Below are 22,114 nucleotides of genomic sequence, written 5' to 3'. Positions count from 1 at the left end.
GAGAATCAAAAGGGCTCAAAAAAAACTATTGATTTCATGTCTGCTGAAATTAAAATATGAAAAATAAAGTAAAACAAAAACGGAAGCTCGAGTAAATAATTCAGAGAAGTTTGATGAATTTGACCTAAAAATAGCCGAGCTTGAAAGATACAAAAAGGCGCTGGGATTTAGTTAGTATGGGCTGGCTGAAAAGGAGGGAGAAAGCATAAGAGACAAAGCTATCAAGATTTGCCAAACCATAGCTTCCAATCACACAGATAAACTACATTATGTCATTGACAGTGTCCATAGACTTGGCATGAAACAACCTGGGAACTCACAACACCATGGTATCATAATACATTTCACAATGAAACATTATTTGGAGATCTGCCAAGCAATCAACCTTTTGGAAGGAAAATGATTTACTCTTTGCAGAGGATTTATCCCCAGCCAACTGAGAAAGAAATTGAAAAGGCTTGCAAAGAAGGAAAACTTGCCTATTTTGTTGGCTCAAGGGCCTTTGTGGAAGGAATCGAAGTCACTGTGATACTCTGTGGCAAAGTGCCCGCCCCTGTGTGTATTTTATGTTATATGTTGTGTTTTCGGTGAGTGGAGAATGTGTGTGGAGACGGAGGTAATAATAATAATAATAATCGTTAAAAAAATAGAAACTCACTGTGTTTTCTCTGTACAGTCCGTTTTTGTTTGTCTGTTTATTTTGGATACCAGTGCCATGTCCTGTGTCGTGTTTGTCTTCTAACCTTTTATTTTCTGTCTCTCTGTACACTATTAAATGTTGAACGAGACCATTCACACAGCTCCACCAAACTCCACCTCTCTGCCATTTATTTCCTGGTTCCTGTTGCTGGTCTGACGTCCCCCACTCCAGCCGTCTTTGTGACACGTGGTGTCAGAACGGGACTACCACCGCCTCCTAGACGCAGACCAGAGCAGGGACCGCAGTTTTTTTGGGGAAAAAATAAATAATGACAGATCTTTTTTTGTGTGTGGGGGAAAAAAAATAAAAAATAAATAAAGAAATGGGGAGAAGAAGCGGGAGAGGAAAGCGGCAGAAACAACTGCAGGAGGAGGACACAGGGGAGTTCTTAAAGGCTAGGAACCCAGGGCGATATAACCAGCAGTCGCCAGTGTGCCCCCTCTGCAAACAGGGGCATCGCTTTTCAAGCTGTCCCTTCCACAGTTATGAAGAGGAGGAACTAGAGCCCAGGAGGGAGGAGACAGAGCCTTTCCCATCCTCTGAGGAGATGCTGGACTGGGTGGCAGACCAGGAGTGGAGCAGGGAGGACCTCCCACTGGTTGTTGACCTGCTGTGGGTCAGAGATGGGGAACGTTGGGAACGCTGGGAATAACATTTCTACCCAGTGTCCTTCGTGAACCCAGCAGCCATGGTGATCAGTTACTTGGCTGCCGATTTGGGACTGCCCCAGCAGGTTGAATTCCAAGTGGGAGGAGCCACGCCTACCTGAGTCCTCATTGGGCTGAAGGGAGACGACTTGCAGTTCCCATCTCTACCAGCAGAGGAAGAATGCCTCCTGGTTTTGCCTCCAGAGCCAGAGAGAGAGGAGCCATCTCCAGCGCCAGAGGGAGAGGAGCCGTTGCTGCCGTCTCCAGCGCCAGAGGGAGAACTCCCACCACTGTCTCCAGAGCAGGAGGGAGAGCCACACCAGTCCCCTGCAAGTGAGGGAGAGCCGCACCAGTCCTGAGGATGAATGTCTGCTGGTATCACTTCCCCCACCAGCTGAGGATGAATGCCTGCTGGTATCACTTCCCCCACCATCACGAGGCGAGTAGCTGGAACTGCCTCTGCCTCCATCACCATCAATGGGAGAGGAGCAGGAGCTGCCTCTCCCTGTACCAGAATGACCAGGAATATATGCTGGTGGTCCTCAGCAGCCCTTGCATAGGCTGCTGAGGGAAGCACGGGGAAGAACCATCTGGCCGCAGTGGCCGAGAAGAGGGCCAACAAACGCACCCCAGCTTGTCCTGACTCCCTGCCTCGCTTTGCCCAAGGATGCCTGCCTCGCTTCGCCCCAAGGATAACTGCCTAGCATCGCCTGGGGTCGCCTGTTGCTCCGCATCGCCTGGGGTTGCCAGCCGCTCCATATTGCCTGGGCTCGCTGGAACTGCTTCGCCAGGGGTTGCAGTCAGCTCAGCTTGGCTGCAGGGGTCAGTGTGGCCAGAGCCCCACCAGAGGGAGCTGCCAGCTATGAAAAAGGGTGGGGGGGAGAGGTCAAGAGACCAACTTTCCTCGCAGCAATTTCGCCGCAGGAGTTCTGGGGGCTGGAGTCCCCCCATAGGGAACTGCTGGCTATAATGGGGGGAGAGATCAGGAGACCACCTTCCCCCGCAGCAGTTTCGCTGGCAGAGATCTTGGGGGAGGTCTGGTGACCACCAACCCCAGCAACTTTTCCGCTGCTGGACTTGCCCTGGCTGAAGGAGTCAGTCTGGGAGCTGACATTTCCGCTGCCAGTGGTACAGCGAGAGAAGAGATTCGCCCCACTGTCAGCACATCTGCTGACAGCGTGGCCAGTAGCAGCCTGGCTACCAAAAGTCCCTGTTCTTGGCCCAGGATTTTGAGCAAGACTTTGGGGATTTTAAGGGGGGAGGTGGCCATTGAGGCCATGTGTGCTATGCACAAAGGGGGTAAGGGGGGGGTATGTGGCAATGTTGCCCCACCCTGTGTGTATTATATGTTGTGTGTTAATGTTGGTGTATAGTCATTGGTACACGGGATATAAACGGGTCTGTGTAACACGAGTGTTTAAAATGTATATTTGTATTTAGGCACGAGGGTTGCACAGCACTTCACGTGCAAGTAAAAAGTAATAATATGTGAGCACGGGGAATTGCACTTTATTAATTCATGTGCAGTTGTACCGAGCTGCATAAAAGCAGCATGTTTTCACATACTCGGGGTGGGGTGTTTGGCGAGTGGAGAACGGGATTGGAGACGGAGGTAATAAATAATAAAATAATAACGTAAAATTAATATCTGCTCACCGTGTTTTGTGTAGTGTTAGTCCTTTTTCTTTGTCTCTTTTGTTTTGGCCAATGTGCCGGGTCCTGTGTTTTTGTGTTTGTTACCACCGTTTATTTTCTGTCTGTCTGTTCATTTATTAAATGCTGAGCGAAACCATTCGTTCACCTCCACCAAACTCCACCTCTCTCTCTCTGTTTATTTCCTGGTTCCTGTTTCTGGTCTGACATCCCCCACTCCGGCCGTCTTTGTGACAGCCACAAATAAAGAAACAAAATACAGTACATGTTTCAATGATAATGCACAGCTAATCATTGTGTACCCAGAATTATCGATCAATGCTTCCTGATATCAGCATGGAAGCAAAAGTATTCTTTGGGAGCCAAAGACTATGACATCACGCTAGATTCTGATTACAAACTATAGATTAAAAACTATAGAATCATAAAATGTTAATATGTTTGTATTCTGTCAGCAAAATTTGAGATGCAAGCAATGCAGATAGACATGCTGGTGCTTGAATATTGCTATGCTGTGTCCCTAAGGGATCTGGCCAGGGATTTTATACTGATCACCACTACAAAAAAAAAAAAGAACTGAAAATTTGCTTTCATAGTAGAAAGAAAGAATTAGCATTAAAGTATAAAAGACGTTTGGGGGAAAATGGTTAAGGTGACTCAGAGAACTCTGCTAATTTAGATTTTCATTTGGTGATTGAACAAAAATAATTCTGAGAACAGGGTTCAATCTGACAACATATGTACAGTGGCTCTCAAAAGTATTCACCCACCTTGGACTTTTCCACATTTTATTGTGTTACAACATGGAACCAAAATGGATTTAATGAGGAGTTTTTGCCACTGATCAACACAAAAAAAGTCCACAATGTCAAAGTGAAAAATAAAATCTACAAATTGTTCTAAATTAATTACAAATACAAAACAGAAAATAATTGATTGCATAAGTATTCACCCCCTTAAGTCAATATTTGGTAGAGGCACCTTTGGCAACAATTACAGCCATAAGTCTATTTGGATAAGTCTCAACCAGCTTTGCACGTCTGGACACTACAATTTTTTTCTCATTCTTCTTTGCAAAATTGCTCAAGCCCCGTCAAGTTGGATGGGGACCTTTGGTGAACAGCAATTTTCAACTCTTTCCACATATTCTCAATTGGATTGAGGTCCGGGCTTTGACTGGGCCACTCCAGGGCATTGACCTTTTTGTTTTTAAGCCACTCCAGTGTGGCTTTGACTGTATGTTTGGGGTCATTGTCCTGCTGGAAGATGAATCTTCTCCCAAGTCCCAGGTCTCTTGCAGACTTCAACAGGTTTTCCTCCAATTTCTCTGTACTTAGCTGCAACTATTTTGCCCTCTACACAAGCTTTCTAGGGCCTGATGCAGAGAAGCATCCCCATAGGCTGATGCTGCCACCACCATGCTTCACGGTAGAGATGGTCTTCTCAGGATGACGTGTGGTGTTAGGCTTGCACCAAACATAGCGCTTAACATTGAAGCCAAAAAGCTCTATTTTGGTCTCATCAGACCATAGAATCTTCTTCAACTTGGTCTCAGAGTCTCCCACATGCCTTCTGACAAACTCTAGCCGAGATTTGATGTGAGTTTTTTTCAACAATGGCTTTCTTTTTGCCACTCTCCCATAAAGGCCAGTTTTGTGAAGCACCAGGGCTATTGTTGCAGTATGCACAGTGTCTCCCAGCTCAGCCGTGGAAGACTGTTGTAACTCCTTTAGAGTGGCAATAGGCCTATTGGTGGCCTTCCTGACTAGTCCCCTTCTCGCCCGGATACTCAGTTTTTGAGGACGGCCTGTTCTAGACAGATTCAAAGTTGTGCCATATTCTCTCCATTTCTTAATAATGGACTTTACTGTGCTCTGGGGGATATTCAGTGCCTCAGAAATGTTTTTATATCCTACCCCTGATTGGTGCTTTTGAAGAACCTTATTCCGGATTTGCTTTGAATGTTCCCTCATCTTCATGATGTAGTTTTTGTTAGGAAATGTACTAACCAACTGTGGGACCTCCCAGAGACAGGTGTATTTAACCTGAAATCATGTGAAACACCTCAATTCCACAAAGGTGGACTCCATTCCACTAATTATGTGACTTCTAAAGACAGTTGGTTGCACCAGAGCTTATTTAGGTGTGTCACAGCAAAAGGGGTGAATACTTATGCAATCAATTATTTTTTGTTTTGTATTTGTAATTAATTTAGAACAATTTGTTGATTTTATTTTTCACTTTGACATTATGGACTTTTTTTGTGTTGATCAGTGGCAAAAACTCCTAATTAAATCCATTTTGATTCCATGTTGTAACACAATAAAATGTGGAAAAGTCCAACGTGGATGAATACTTTTGAGAGCCACTGTGTGTGTGTGTGTGTGTGTGTGTGTGTATATATATATATATATATATATATATATATATATATATATATATATATATATATATATACACACACAATTTCAATTGATTTTAGTCCAATTTTTGACTTGCCTTTTTTATGACCATTGTAGAACACAGCAGCACCCATTCTCAAACGTTGTTAGACATCCACCTAATTGAAAATCTGTAGATATTGAGACCTATTTATGAAACCTTTGTGTTAACTTTGGCTTGCTATTCATTAAACCCTGAAGGTGACCTTGAAGTTCTATTCAACCTTTTGGCTGTTGAACCCAATCCCAATATGGGGCTTCCAGTGCACAAAATAAGCAATCTGCACTTTGTCTCCCTATAGCCAGATTATATTGTAATTGATTTTTTTACTAATATTATGCTTTCCTTCAGACAACAAAAAACTGTTGAAAAGGATGTCAAAGGATGACTTGTACCATATATGCCACTGCAAATGTTATGCTGATTGCTGAGAACAAATGTGTCTCATCTCTCAGGTGTTAACCTTGTTTATAACAAATGGAATGGTAAACTGTGCTGTCACGTCAAGGCTCAGATACTTGAAAATGACTGCATGTGTGTCTGGAAGGTTTTAAAGGAAATGTCACATTATGCTTTAGGGAATTTATATAAATACATTGCACCCGCCACTCACACATATTAATGCAGCTTTAGTTTTAATTTACATTGTGCCAATTTAAAGTACTTTTCATTTTATTTGTATGTACACTACCCTCCAAGTATTTACCTGTATTAAGTTGATTTGCATGATCTGTGCACCTGATCCATTGGCAGCGTTTATAATGTCTTTTGGCACCCGGAATGGATCCTTTTCTAAAATCTTGGAAATGCTTGTTCGAGGCATGGAGCACCTGGAGGGGTAAGCCAGTGCCACTTTGGTATCATTTTATGGGTCAAAATGCATGAAATTCAAATTGAAGAATCATCATTTTACTAAGATAGAAATACATTTATCTACTGTAAGTAAAGTCGATATAAAACACCCATGTTAATATAATGCATGGAATTTAAACATAGCATCTCCTTAATTACCATAAAATTACACACACTGGCACTGTACTTAGAAGTTTGTTGAAATTCACAATAAAAAGGGCAGGGTCACGTTTCTTAAATCACAGCTACCTCTGTTTACTGTACGTTGTAAATGTAGCCATTCTCATCGGCAAATACAACATCAATTAATAGATAGTAAAAAAGATGTTCCTTTTAAAACACAAACCTGATACATACTACGTTAAAATGAATTAATGCAGAGAGAATCAGCAAATACATCAATTATAATATCAAATGTTGCTTACAAAGTAACATTATATTTTGTTGTTTTGTGTTTATTTTACTGAACATAGGCGTGTGTTTGATTGTACTATATTGTAGGTTTAGAGGAGTCTTTAATTAAACCATTTGCGACATATCAGTCACTTAAAAAAAAAGAGTTAACTGAAATAGCATTTTTAAAACAGGGTTACAGTCTCTGGTTATTAGAGAGCAAAATGGTTAAACATGTAAATGTATTAAGAGATCATTATTGTCGTTGTCTGTTTATTTATTTTAGCACAGAAGGCTCTGCACTGCGGTGTAACCATAGGTAACCAAGTCTCGCGATTTGCATCAGGGAAAGTAGCAACCTTGATCACGTGATAGGCGTTCTACCACAACATTTAGGTCACGCGGTGGAGTTGTGGGATTCTGGGAGTACACATTTTGCTCAGGCTGTGTCTCTGTACTGTAATACTAATAGCCAAACAAAAGAATGACAGACTAGTTTTGATTTGTACCATGACTACAGCAAGGGGTAAAAAGGCGTCACATCAGTTATCTGAGAAGACTGAATATTGCAACATATCGGTGTGCTGACAAATACAGAAACTACGCAGATTGAACAACGTACTTTGAGCATTAAAAAAAGCCATGAACTTGCAGGGGTTGGACTGATTTGCCACATCAACAGCTGCTGTACATGTGCAGCGTGAGCGTTTTTCTCTGCAGTTATATTTATGTTAGGCATTTAGGTGGGTATGTTTTAAAAATTCGTTTTTGACATGGGCTGTACAAGACAAATATGCCATCCAAAGATTGTAAATAATTCTATTAACTCAAGACTGAGTTGTTAACCTGGATAAAAACAGAAGTCGGATAATTTACATTACAGGAAACAGCGAGTAGCGGATTAATTGACCAACGGTTTGTCTATATCTGTTAAGCGTCTCTCTTAGCATTCAAAAAGATTTACCATACGCTAACTCTACACTAGTTTCTTGTTTACTGTGTTTTTATGTTAGCTGTCTGTAGTCGTAATATATAATTGGCTCTTTTGTATTTCTTTTTTTATCCACAGTGTGCTTAAATGCAAAGTAACATTTTACCTGCATAGTAAAAGCAAATGCATAACAAGTCTTGGACTTGGTATCAGAAGGTCAGCCATTCTGAGAAAGCGATACCATTTAATGATGTGGAGCACGGCGGGAGGAGCAACTTTGCAGTTTTTTGTTAAAGCCCTGAAACATACAGCATCGAAAAGTCACCTACAACTGAACCGATGGTTACAGCGAGCAGCCCCAGATTCCACGGGCAGCGCTGAAATGGATATTGTGATCTGCAACACTTATGAGGAAAGGAACGCGGCCAATAGTAATGGTAGTTCTGTAAAATCTGAATCAGAAATGCAGAACGAAGCTAACGAAGCCGGGGTTTCCTTTATAGGAGAGAACAGGTATCCTCGCTATGTTCCTACCTGTTGCTGCAAAGGCGCCTTGCTGGTGTGTATTCTAGCAGTTGTTTGTTTCTCATCTGTAACACTGGTGCGCCAGTATCTCAAAGACTTGCTTGTTTGGGTGGAGAGTTTGGACAGCCTTGTTGGAGCTTTGCTTTTCATCGTGGGATTGATCGTTGTGTCCTTTCCCTGTGGATGGGGATACATACTACTCAATGTGGCTGCTGGCTATTTGTACGGTTTTGTGTTGGGCATGGGGCTGGTGATAGTTGGGGTTTTGATTGGGACTTTCATTGCCCACGTTGTTTGCAAGCGATTACTGACAGAGTGGGTTTTAATCAAGATTGAGAGCAGCGAGCAGCTGAATGCTGTTATCAGAGTGGTAGAAGGAGGAAGTGGACTTAAAGTGGTTGCCTTAGCAAGACTCACGCCAATACCCTTTGGACTACAAAATGCAGTGTTTTCAGTAAGTATAATGTGGTTCACGTGGTATGAGCTGCCTTTCTACACATCAAACCCTCACCAGTTAACCATTAATTATTAGGAACTGATAGTGGCGATAGATAGCTGCTGTTTGTAATGGTAATGGAAAGCCCCCATATTTACTCGGCCAGAGTACAACATGTTGTGTCGTAACAATGAGACCAGAGACACACTGAATGCATAGTGTCAGTTCCTTGATGCTAAAAAGTAGATGGTAGTTCATTTTATTTCCAGAGCAGTGCTTAAGGATTTTCATAGATACAGCCTACTAAATTGCCCTTCTTCATTACACTGATAGGATCAATAGTAAAATCTCACAGGCAGAGATCTCATTCGTTTTTATTTTTTATCCATAGTTACACAGGAGAGTATAATGACTCCTCTCCCTATCACGTTACTGTATACATTTCAGAGTGCATCAGTGTGTGTTTATGAAAGAGATATGGGCAAATAGAGAAACAAAAGCTGTGTTTCCACTGCGGTGAAACTGTTCTGGACAGCATTGTGCTCTTCCAGTGACTGCCCCATCCCTCCTCTGCAGGTAGACCACTTAGGTCACAGTGAGTGGTTAGAAAGAAATGCAGGCAGGTTGCTTGAAAGACGTGTGCCCCAATTGATCCGATTTGTAAAGGCTTTATGTAATCCTTTATTTGCCTTTGATCCCTATTTATTTCATTTTGGCACCTCTGTGTGCAATCTATAGTTCATGCAACAAGAATAAACGGTGAGTAGGTTCAAAGAATTGTAATATGGCAGTCAGCTTCTTCAAACACTCAAAGTACATTTCTAGTCTAGAAAAGTGTCATGAACATAAAGGTTAATGAAAACATTTTACTTTATAAGCATTGGCAATTCAATAAAAAAACATCAACCCACAGTACAGGATTCTGCATGCCTCAAACCCATGTTATGTTAAGCCCTTTTTAAAGGTTATTTGCTCACGTTTTTTGTACCACATTTACAGCAGCCGAGATGTTTTTAATCATTTTCATACTCAAAATGTCAGTGATTTCTGAAAATTCTTGTTCTGTTCGTTTTTTACTTCTAAACAACCACAGTGAACCAACTTTTTGTCACAAATTACAAGTATACCAGTAAAGCTATTATGTACTGACTTGAAACTTTATACTAAGCAGAGACAAGCCACCTATATCTGTTATGGTAATGGGGAGTGTTTTTTTTAGGTGTAGACCTTTAAGCATTGCAGCAATTTCAACTAAACCTCAGGTACATCATTAATTGTCCAGAAGGAATCAAGTTCAAGCCTTTTTCAGATGCAGCTGTTGAATTATTGAAATAAAATCCATACTAACTGTTGAATTGATTCTCACTTTACAAATTGTGGAGATTGTTTGGAGTGTTTAATCACATTCATGAATTGCACTTGACATTTATTGTGCTTGATATTTTTTTTTTTTTTTACTATTTTATTTTAATCCGGTAGGACAGGTAAAAACCTTCATACAACCTTTTTCAAAATATATGTAGTTGACTTACTTGACAAAATCAATCAAATGGCCAGTAAGTCAACTTTAAAACCTAATTCAAAGTCAGAGATTAATTAAATACAATGGTGTACCTTCATTTCAAATGATGTATTATGTTCTACCTCCAGATTTGTCTTTCTATGAGTACACTTTGTAGAAGGGACTCCAAATTCCCATAAGAGGAATCAACTCAATACTTATTACATTTGGTACAGCAGACAGTTTAGGATAGCTGAGTAGGTTGTGTGCAGCCTGGTAGAACTAAATCAGTTCTGGAAACAGTCAGAATTTAACAATTTAAATGAAAACAGAGAAAGAAAAGCATACCCTATAAGCAAACAGATCAAATGTTCACCCCTATATTTACACAGTGCTTTTAATAAGGATGGCTTGAATAAATAAGCCATTGTATTTGCTATGATGGACCATGGATTAATCAGACTGATTCTGGTTGAGTTCAAAAGGAGACTATAAGGCAGTGGGTATATCCATGTGCAAGAGAGTGGTAATTTGCAATGGTTGTAGGGATTCAGAATAGTAAGTGACATCTCATATAAGACAGAAATGTAGGTCAAAGTTTGACTGAGAAAATACTTATTTTTACAGTTCTGTCTTCAGTTCTGCCTAAAAAATGCCTAACTTGCTATTTTATGTCTCTCATGTTAATAAAATGACAGAAACCATAACCATGGATGCATGAAGAATTTTCTTATGAGCTGGCAATGACATTGCCAAACTATTGATGATATTTGTAGAGGACCTACAGTGTTAAAAATGTTAATGAAGCATGCAACACCATAACTCAGAGAAAAAATGTAGGCTACAGTATACTGTATTGTGGATAGTCTCATTTTTTAAAGGTAGCCATCTATTGCTGTAAATTACTACTTACACCTATTGAGAATTCCAGCTTGCTTTTTTATTGTTGATAATATTACATAAGTGTTAAAAATGTGTATGAGAATGTGTTATTTAAAATAACTTAAGTCAATTACTATAGAAGTCTATCCTATTTTAATTACATTTTAAATAACTTGGCAGAGGTGAAAGGCATAACAGATTAGTGAGCTAATTCTGAAATGCCATAATTTATTAACTCATGATAATGTTTCCACATCAGGCATACATGCATTGTGTATTTGTATTTTACATTGTATTTTATGCCCAGTCAATTTATGTTGATATCAGTGTTCTAATGTTGTTTTTAACAGATCACAGATGTGCCCTTGCCAAACTATCTTGTGGCTTCTTCAGTTGGACTTCTCCCAACCCAGCTCTTAAACTCCTATCTGGGGACGACATTGCGAACCATGGAGGATGTTATTGCAGAACAAAGCGTCAGTGGATATTTTATTTTTAGTTTCCAGGTAAGCATTTAGCATTTCTGCTTCCGTACTCTGAACATTTATTACTTCCACATGGCTAAAGAAAATTAAACGTAGTAATAGTCTCCTAGGAATATTTCACTGTAAAATGAAATGCATAAATGCACACTAGTTCCTTTGTCTGTAGCAAATGCATTGTTATAACATTTTTTTTCTTGTGGTTTTTTTGTTTTGTTTTTTTTCCCCCCAATAGATAATTATAAGTATAGGTCTGATGTTTTATGTTGTACATCGGGCACAAGTTGAACTGAATGCTGCTATTGTAGCCTGCCAAATGGAATTGAAGACTTCATATATCAATGGCAATACACCAAATCTGAGCGGTTCATCTTACTGCAGTAAAAGAACGTCAGCATTGGGAGGAATTAATGTGGTTTAAAGTTCACGCAAATTATACAACTGGCTGCTTTGTATCTATAGTGACATGTCTTTATGATAATAAAACAGTAATTATTTGGTTTTGCAAGAAGTCTGTTAAACCGTGGTTAACTGCAGTATAACAACCAGTTATCTTTTCCAATAGTACATATTATAAATGCAAACTTGTCTCTGCTTGGCTGAAAATCCAGGAATGAATCAGTTTCCAAATCGTCTGTCTGAACGAAGCACAGATATTTGAAATGTAGTAAAAAGATCAGGTTGAAACACACAGCTATGGCTTCCCAGCCTACCTAATAATTTAAATCTAGGTTGTTAATGTGCTCTGTGAAGTTTGAAAATTAAAAAAAAGTTTGCTTTCATATAAATGAAGCCTGTGTGTTATCTGCTGCTGTCTTGCAACTTTCTGAGTTCTTACTGCTAAACCTGCTGGTGAAAAATGACAACAGCACTGACACAATACATACATGTGATTTTCACTTTAAAATGACATAAATCACCTCGGCAGTCCTTTCCTTATAGGTCATATCCCTTTGTCACATGCCATTAACTTAGTGGGCACGTTTTTCTGGGCGTGTTTCTTACTGAAAATAAGAGGGTGGAGGGGACGACAACACTAATGCTTTTAGCCAAAAGTTCTTGCATACAGTTGCCACCTTTTTTTTTTTTTAAGCACATTGTTATTAAGGCTATGCACATGATTTAAAAATGTTGTTTTCCATTTTGTTTCAGCCATGACCCAACAATACTGAGAGGGAGATATTGTATCCTAAATTTACATTAGTAACTTGTCATGTTGCTCTAATTTATATTTGTATTCATGATTGTTCAACCTAGTTAGCCTAACACTTGAATGTACAATGGGTATTTGTTTTATCATTGCCCCATTATATATTGTTTTATTACTTAATGGTTACATGCTTATAAAAGCTGAAGTGCAGCTGTATATGAAACACACACTCAGTCATAGTCTTGTTTTTCTAAGGCTTGATGTTTGTGTATCTAGTAATAAAATGAACCAAGTATGAGAAATGATGGAGTTATGTGCTACAAAGTCTTTTTTATATAGGTTGCGGTTGCTGGGAATTCCTTTAGGAAAATTAGAATTTATGTAGCCATATAGAATTGCCAGAAGTACACTCTTCCATTGGAAGCTGTTATTGACTATTATACACTGGGTGCTTTAAGTAACGGAGTAGCTCAGTGCGAGACTTTTTCCACTCACTTGGATCACTGATGAAATCTGTCTAGTGCTGTGAGCTGCTCAGAGGGAGCAGAACTGAGCATGCCGTTAAGTTGGCTCTTTCACTTAGCTGCTCTGAGAGTCTCAGTTACTTAACTCGCCCACTGTTGCTGGACTGTTCTCTACAATGTGATTGTTCTGACATGTCTTGGGCATTGCTGCCCTTGCTGATTCAGGGCTTTTAGGTTAGCAATAGTATTAACATATTTTTTTTTTTAATCAATATACATGATGTATAAGCACCTACACTCTCTAGGATTAGTTAAATGTATACAGTTAACCTGCTCCTGCCTGTGTTAAATGAACTCTATGTATTACAAATGATATTCATATCAAGGCTGTGCTTAACACTTGCTGTTCTCAAGGTCTCTTGTCTGCTGTTCCTTCACTGCTGAGTAAGACCAAATACACTTCCAAACCTCGCCTTGCCTAAAGCAAACAAAAGTTAGGCTTACTTTTTTATTGTTCCCTCAAAGGGCAAAAACCTATGCTCAGCCTATGTTGAGAGTCCTAGCTAATTGTCTGAAGTGGATTTTTATAAAGATATATATTTTTTTTGTAACAAACAGGAACATTTTGCAGTGTGTAAATTGATATTTAACGCTGTATTATGCTTGTTCAGTGTTATATGTTTGAAAAAAAGTTCTTAAATGTAAAATCCCTGTTTATTCTATTGTGGAATGCATCACAATTGTTAGAATAAAGTGAACAAAAAAATCTAAGACATTGGATGGTCAGAGTCTAATGTTTAAGCGATACGACCATTTGACTTTCAAAACACTTACATTTCAGTCTTTGAAAGCTCACCAGTTTCTGTTTTTTGGTGAGATTCAGCACATCCCAGATCAACTCCCACCTGAGGAATGAGACCAAGGCCAAACATACGGTACTGTCTAAGCTGTAAAATGCCATGTTCCCTGTGGCCCAGAAATTTAAAACAAAGTGTTTGCTGGAATTGAAATTAAAATCTCATAATTGGTTAGGTGTTACTGGATCTGCATTCTTACCCAGGGCTCAAAGTTGGCCAAAATCCTTATGGGCATCTGGCTCCTAGCTTTTAAAATTTGGTTGCCTTTTAAAAAAAAAAAATAATAATAATAATAATAATAATAATAATAATAATAATAATAATAATATGGGCCAGATAATATACTATATAGTGATGTTACCCCGCTTGTGTAATTTACCTTTTTCTGCTATGTGAAAGTAAATCTCTTTTTCTCTACACATTCTACGAACGCTGTCAATGTCGTGTGTGAAACAAAAAAATCTAAGTGTTTGCAATCAGCAGCAATAGCAGCTACTCTTGTACAAGTTGTAAAAACATAACAAATGGATGCTGACATTGAGCAGCTTGGTTTCAGTAGTTCACTATACAACAGCAGACTTTGAATAAACTTTATGAACACAATGAAAACTGAACAAACAGCGTGATTAGCAACCACACGTTGGCTACCAGATGTCAAATTATATTACTTTCGCTAATACATTTTAAGACTTAGTACTAAATACAGTAAGTTAGGGTCTACTGAAATCTACACAACGAACACATACGGAAATAATATTTATTAAAAAAAAAAAAAAAAAAAAGATAGATTGATTGTTTAACATGTAGGCTAATTAAAAATAAACAGTTGACAAAGCAGCACCATTTTTAAGGTACATACACTGCGTATAAATTATAAGAACATGTTTTCTTACATGCTGTTTACTGTGCCGCTGGGATACTGAACCGAGGCCTGAAAGGGTCTAACCACGCATGGAAAACCACGTGGAATATTGAGGTAAACGGTGCTTAATAATATCGGGTTTGCGCGCGGGGGGGGGGGGGGGGGGGGGGGGGGGGGGGTGATGACACAAAACAATCAGCGAAACAAAGAATATAACTAACTTATTTTGTATCTGACCTGCCCATTCCCACAGTCACCAACAGCAAATGCAAATCAGTATTTGATCGCTGAGACCAATTTTGGTCGCCCCTGGCGACCACAGCTTGCAAATTTGCGCGCCGTTACCTATGATACTGTACTACATATTACAACATTTTATTTAACTTTATACACCAATGCACCAAAACATTGGCATCAAAAGAGTATGTCTTGTGTCAATGCAATTATAAGCACAATTTATTGGAGGAAACAAGAAAATCTCTCCAATTATATATGTAAGGTATAAACCACTTCAGGCTGTGCGGATCTGATGATATATACCACTTCTTGGGTGGTTAAAGCCCTTAGCTTACGTCTAGGGTCTTATCACAACCCCAGGTGTGGTATATATCATGGGAAGGCAATAATATCACATGAAAAATGTATTATCCGACACACCCTCACTGTATCATTTAAAATATAGACATGACCACTGTTATTTCCAAAAAGAGTCTATTCATTTTATTAGTATCAAAATTTTTAAAAGAACAAACAAAACGCTGCGTTTCAGCATGTCTGTGCCTTTATTGGGTTTCACCTGAACTACCTACAGTTGCACCTGAAAAGCCAGTTCAGGCTGCTAAAATCCAGTGTTTCAGTTAGACCATAGGGTTCCATAATCTTCAAAGTCAAAATCCAAAAATGATTCCCTTTGTAATTGATGCTTAACTATGTTACCTCCTACAGGAATTAACACCTTTTCAATGGCAATGAATTATAAGCTAGAGGCAGAACCAATGATTAATTTATTTTTTATTATTATAGTGCCTAGCTATAGAGTAATCCATATTGCTGTTACATATAGCAGCTTTATGTTCCGCTATGTGTATTTTCAGATTTCTTTTTGTTTGACCTCTCTCTCTCTCTCTCTCTCTCTCTCTCTCTCTCTCTCTCTCTCTCTCTCTCTCTCTCTCTCTCTCTCTATATATAAATGATATATATATATATATATATATATATATATATATATGCTAGTCCACAAGGGCATTTAAGCATAAATATCACATGACTGGAGTTACAATTAATAAAATCCTGAATTCCACATTAAAGCTTTATTTTGGTCTCATCAGACCATAAAATCTTCTTCCACTTAGTCTCAGTGTCTCCCACATGCCTTCTGACAAACTCTAGCTGAGATTTGATGTGAGTTTTTTTCAACAATGGCTTTCTTTTTTCCACTCTCCCATAAAGGCCAGTTTTGTGAAGCACCAGGGCTATTGTTGCAGTATGCACAATGTTGCCCAGCTCAGCCGTGGAAGACTGTTGTAACTCCTTTACAGTTGCAATAGGCCTATTGGTGGCCTCCCTGACTAGTCCCCTTCTCGCCCGGATACTCAGTTTTTGAGGACGGCCTGTTCTACACAGATTCAGAGTTGTGCAATATTCTCTCCATTTCTTAATAATGGACTTTACTGTGCTTTGGGGGATATTCAATGCCTTGGAAATGTTCACATCCTACCCCTGATTGGTGCTTTTGAAAAACCTTATTCCAGATTTGCTTCGTCTTCATGATGTAATTTCTGTTAGGAAATGTACTACAACTGTGGGACCTCCCAGAGACAGATGTATTTAACCTGAAATCATGTGAAACACCTTAATTGCACACAGATGGACTCCATTCAAGTAATTATGTGACTAAAGACAATTGGTTGCACCAGAGCTTATTTAGGTGTGTCATAGCAAAAGGGGTGAATACTTATGCAATCAATTATTTTTTGTTTTGTATTTGTAATTAATTTAGAACAATTTGTAGATTTTATTTTTCACTTTGACATTATGGACTTTTTTTGTGTTGATCAGTGGCAAAAACTCCTAATTAAATCCATCTTGATTTCCACACAATGAAATGTGGAAAAGTCCAAAGGGGGGGTGAATACTTTTGAGAGCCACTGTATACATCGAGGAGACCACTGCATCTTTTAAGTTTCTCCCCCGTTTAAAATAAAATCTGGGAGTGGAAGTAGCAAATGATTTTAACTAGGGATCACATTCCAATATTTTCCATTGTTTCAATATAATTTTCTTAATATCATTAGACATAGGGTTATGTTCAGTTACGGAAGTCACTCTATTCTCAGTGGATTCGTTAGTTTTTAATGTTTTTAAAAGTGTATCCCGCTTTTATTGTTTCTGATCTGTTAAACGCTGTTTCAATGATATTTCTTTTGTAGCCTCTAGACAGAAAACGATTCCTTCTGTCCTTAGCTTTACTTCAGTGTGTCACTACATATTCTCTTAAGACGTATAAATTGACCATATGGTATATTTTTGACTATATGTTTAGGATGATTACTATCTGCATGAAGAATCATGTTTCTGTCAGTAGGCTTACAAAAGATTGAGGTTTTAAATTTATCGTCAGAGTTTATAGAGGTACACAGGTCTAAGAAGTGGAACTCAGTTTGACTATATTCCATAGTACATTTTAAAGTAAGGTAAGTGTTCTTTATATAATCTCTAAACAGCAATAAATCATCTACAGAACCAGTTCACAGTAGAATGATATCAATGTACCTTTTCCAAAATAAAACATTTTGAAGTAGTGGACTGGAGACAGTGTCATTAATATATTGTTGATCCCATATATAAATTTGCGTAAATAGGGGCAGATGTCGACCCCATCACTGTTCCTTGGGTTTTAAATAGTATTTATCTTTAAACAAGAAGTAATTAGATTTAAAAATAAATGCTGTCAATTTCAACAAAAATTCCATGGGTAATTCATTTTTCTTCTCTTCAAAATAAAATGTCAATGTCTCCAGTCTACCCTCATGTGATATGTTAGTGTAGAAACTTTCTACATCAAATGAAACCAGAAATGATTAGAATCGGAAAGCAATTTGATCACATCTCGAGAATTTCTTTCATCAGTGCAAACTGGGAGCTTCCACAGCACAGGGGTTGAATACTTATGCAGGCAAGATATTTCAGTTTTTTATTTTTCTAAAAAATATTTCCCAACATAAAACCAATGTCACCTTACAATAATTGATTCAGAGTTTCAGTGTTTAAAAAGAAAATATCAAACAGAACGAAATTTAAATGTACCACTTGTTATTCAGTAATATGAGAGAATTGGTCAGGGGTCTGAATACTTTTGCAAGGCACTGTATATATATATATATATATATATATATATATATATATATATATATATATATATAATATTATAATGGGAATTTCCTCTGTTTGTGTATTGCATTTAAATTGCAATGTTTAGCAATGAATTTTAAGATAGTGGTAGAACCATATTTTAGGTACTTAAAAAAGTAGAATAATTATTACAAATCAATTATCAGGACATTACGGACTAGTAGTCCTTCATCAGCTAAATACAAAAAAAAAACCCTGTACTTTAAGAAGTTGATAAAAAAAAAAAAAGTAGTCTTTTAAACAAAATTCCAGAATGTTAGATCTTAGATTTTTGTCTCTTCTGTGTGACATTAGAGGATTATTGAAAATGGGAGCTGCAGAAGGATCTTCTTGAAGAATGCTAACATTTCTTTGTATGATGTGTTGTACTTTTTTGGTCATAGAATTATAAGTAAAAACAAGGGGAATATGATTATTGGTATTCTGTGTTTTGGTTTAGTACAAAGCATCCTTTCTGTTTATTGTCGACACACTTAACTGAGCTTCTCTAAGTATAGTGTCTGGAAACCCACAGTTTTTGGAAAATGCACACATGTCATTTGTTTTATTCAAAAAATCACTATCATCACTGCAAATGCGTCTCAGTCTTAGTAATTGGGAGTATGGAATGGAGTTGTGACAAGCTTTGAGATGTGAGGAGTCGTATCTTAGATATGAATGAGAGTATGTTTCTTTGTAGAAAAATTGTAGTATTGGTACAATTAGAAACCGTAATAGTAATGTCTAAGAAAGAAATTTGTTTAGAAATGTTCCAGTGTACTTTAGAGCTGGATGAGATTGGTCAATAAAATGTATGAAATCCGTTAAACCTTCAGTAGTGTTAACTGAGATGCCAAATATGTCGTCAATGTGGCTAAGATCTAAAATTGGTGTATGTCCTTGTACTGCTGAAAAACTTTATTTTCAATCCGCCCCATTTTTGTTCCCATACTGACACCTCTAACTTATTTATAAAAATCTCCATTAAAGGAGAAACAATTCAAAGAAAGAACGAGTTGGGCTAGTTGCAAAAGAATATCGGTTGCAGGTTCTTTTACTGTCCGTTTATCAAGGAAGTATTTCAGTGTTTGTAAACCGTCACTGTTGGAGATAATTTGTAGAGGCTTTTGACGTCCATTGAGAAGATAGTTATATTTTCACTGGTGCCATTTAAAGAAAAATGATCTATTTGCAAAAAATGGTTAGTCTTTAAAGTATGAAGGTAGAGATTCCACAATGTATCTGAAGACATCATTGAGAAACTTGGAAATTATTTCAGTGGGGCAGGAACATCTGGTACAATAGGATGGCTTGGGTTGTTAGGCTTATGAATTTCAGGAAGTAAATAACAATGGCTTCAGCGATGGTTTTCAACAATAAGATTAGATGCAGAGTTTGGTAATAAGTTATTCTGGATGGCAGAATGGATAGTAGATTTGACTGTAGTTTGTAACAGTTAGGTAAGATCATTTGGGACTTTTGTGTAAAAGTTAGTGTCAGAAAGTTGTTTAGATGCTTCTTCTATATAAAGATCCTTTTTCCAAACTACTACAGCTCCTCCTTTGTCAGCAGGTTTTATTATGATTTCATTACATTTCTGTATATTCTGTAAGGAGTGCTATTCATCTGTTTTCAAGTTTAAACGATTAATGTGTTGTTAAAATTAATTTGACTTATTTCTCGTTCACATTTATCAATAAAAAAAATCTAAGGCTGGAAATACTGCGGAGGCTGGTGTCCAAGTAGAGTGCTTTTTTTGTATTGATGGAAAATATCTAAGGAATCAGAAGCTGTGTTGGAGGACTGTGAAGCACTTAATTCACTTGTATCTGTGTCTGCATGAAAATGGGCATGTAAACGCATCTGGCGAAAGAAATGCTGTGTCACTGATGATTGCAAATGTGTCAGTGGATTTCTTTATAGGTACAAATGTGAGACCTTTAGTTAAAATGGAGTGTTCAGCGGTAGTGAGTGTCAAATTGCCTGGGATTGTAACAACAGTTTTATGTGGTCTTTGCGGTATTATATTTTGATAATTAACAATAGTCTTTAATGTCTTATATTCTTCCTTGAGCTTAATCCATTTTTTTTTGCTGTATTTATTTTCATGAAATCATAGATCTCTGCATTTAAAATGTGAAAACAAAACAACGCTTAGCTGATCGCTTCGTGGAGCATCTGAGAAGAGTACGAATTAACATCTCTACTTTTCCTGTCACCAGACATTTTAACAGAGATGACCACACTATAGAAGACATCACAATATGTGGGATAGTTCATTGTTATGGAACTAATGCTGTTAGGAAAAAAAGAAGATCATTAACATCAACAACATTCTGGAAGTTTGTTTAAAAGACGACTTGTTTGTTTTTTTTATCAACTTCTTACAGTACTGTTGTTTGTATTCAGCCAATGAAGAACTTATAGTCCGAAACGTCCTGATAATTGATTTGTAATCAATTATTCTACATTTTTAAGTACCTAAAATATCCTTTTCTTTTTTATTTTTCTTATTGATCATTTTGGTATTGGATGGATATGGTCCTGGACAGTTGGAGCCTTGTCACATATTCTAAATCACTGAGCTGCCTCATAGAATTTAAAAGTATCAGACAGTAGCCATCCTGCTTTTACAGTTACAGATGTACAGTTGTAACTATGAAACTGAGTGACCAATTACCTGCAAAAAATCCCAAAGTAGTAAGTAGACATGCCGATTTGGATGAACAATTAAATGAAGTGGAAGATAGCAAAAAAAAAAAAAAAAAAAAACTGTCTTTATGCAGTCACCCCGACTTTGTCACTTAAAATAATGTATTTTTAGCAGTTTGTAAACATTACAGAAAAACATAAAAAAACACGTATGAAATCTGTTCTACTCAAACAGGTCAGCACTGTCGGTGACAGAAAAAAAATAATAAAATAAACTTTTTTGCCCTAAACATGATTTATGCTTTTTTTTTTTTCTTCAAATCCACTGTTTGACCTGGATTATAAACGCAATAAGGCCCTTCAGGGCATTTCGTTTATGTTGAATATACAGACTTATCTGGGGTTGGAGGCACAACGCCCCGAGTATATTCAGCATATACAGATGGCCTGTCAGACCTTATGTATGAAATGTACTGCTGTGTTATTTTTTTCAACTATTTTCTTAGGGAGCTTTATGAAAGAGAACAGATGGCTTATTTTTGGTATTATCTGTTAAAACACCACTTTTGTCAAATTGCTCTTTCACTGAAAAATCTAACAATTAAAAACGGAAACAAAGGTTAAAATGTATAGTAATAATATAAGTAATTACAGTATATCACATTACAGCAAAGCAGTTACAGTATTACAAGTAGCCACCTAGAGGTTAAATCGTACTTCACACTTTGACACATCAACTGCATGAACATTTCACAGCTAAATACAGTCCATTCTTCAAAAAGAATCCACCTTGCACTTTTCTAATGTGCTACAGTTTACTTCATTTATAATACAGCACAACAGCTATGCACAATATAATATTCAAATTGTAATGTATTGTCCCTGATATCCATGCTATACAGCCATCTGCAATGTCTTTATCAGATGGAAATATCATCACATTAAAAGTAGCTATACTGTTTAATTCTTCTTAACTGATTTTCACCCCCTCAAGGTCAGAGCAGCCAGTAATGGATCAGTGTGTACTGTAAAGCAGGCTATATGATAGTCTACACAGCATGAAAGCCAAACCATATGGAATTTATAAATGTCAACATATAATTATGATGAAATAAATTACACATGAATGGTACATATGATGCAGTATGATGCTAGTCCTTTAATTTCAGCCAGCGCTGAAAAAGAAAGGAGAGGAGCTGTGTTCAAAACAGTGCTCTCCTGTATGAAACAAAATGAAAGGCCAGGTACAAGAAGGTACAATAAAATAAAATATGAAATGTGGTGCTTTGTAGTTA

At 37.7% G+C, this 22,114-nt stretch overlaps 1 protein-coding gene across 1 annotated transcript; it reads left to right on the top strand.

Annotated features, from left to right (window-relative positions):
• Window positions 1–7,098: 7,098 nt before the first annotated feature.
• Window positions 7,099–14,217, top strand: LOC121313199 (transmembrane protein 64-like). Its single transcript, XM_041245503.1, has 4 exons — window positions 7,099–7,430; window positions 7,757–8,597; window positions 11,313–11,468; window positions 11,680–14,217. The coding sequence occupies exons 2-4, from the start codon at window positions 7,866–7,868 to the stop codon at window positions 11,863–11,865; spliced, it is 1,074 nt and encodes a 357-aa protein (XP_041101437.1). The 5' UTR covers window positions 7,099–7,430; window positions 7,757–7,865; the 3' UTR covers window positions 11,866–14,217.
• The last annotated feature ends 7,897 nt before the right edge of the window (window positions 14,218–22,114 follow it).

Source organism: Polyodon spathula, chromosome 3, assembly GCF_017654505.1.
Source record: "Polyodon spathula isolate WHYD16114869_AA chromosome 3, ASM1765450v1, whole genome shotgun sequence".
Lineage (NCBI taxonomy): Eukaryota > Metazoa > Chordata > Actinopteri > Acipenseriformes > Polyodontidae > Polyodon > Polyodon spathula.
This window is presented reverse-complemented; position numbering and strand designations above follow the sequence as displayed.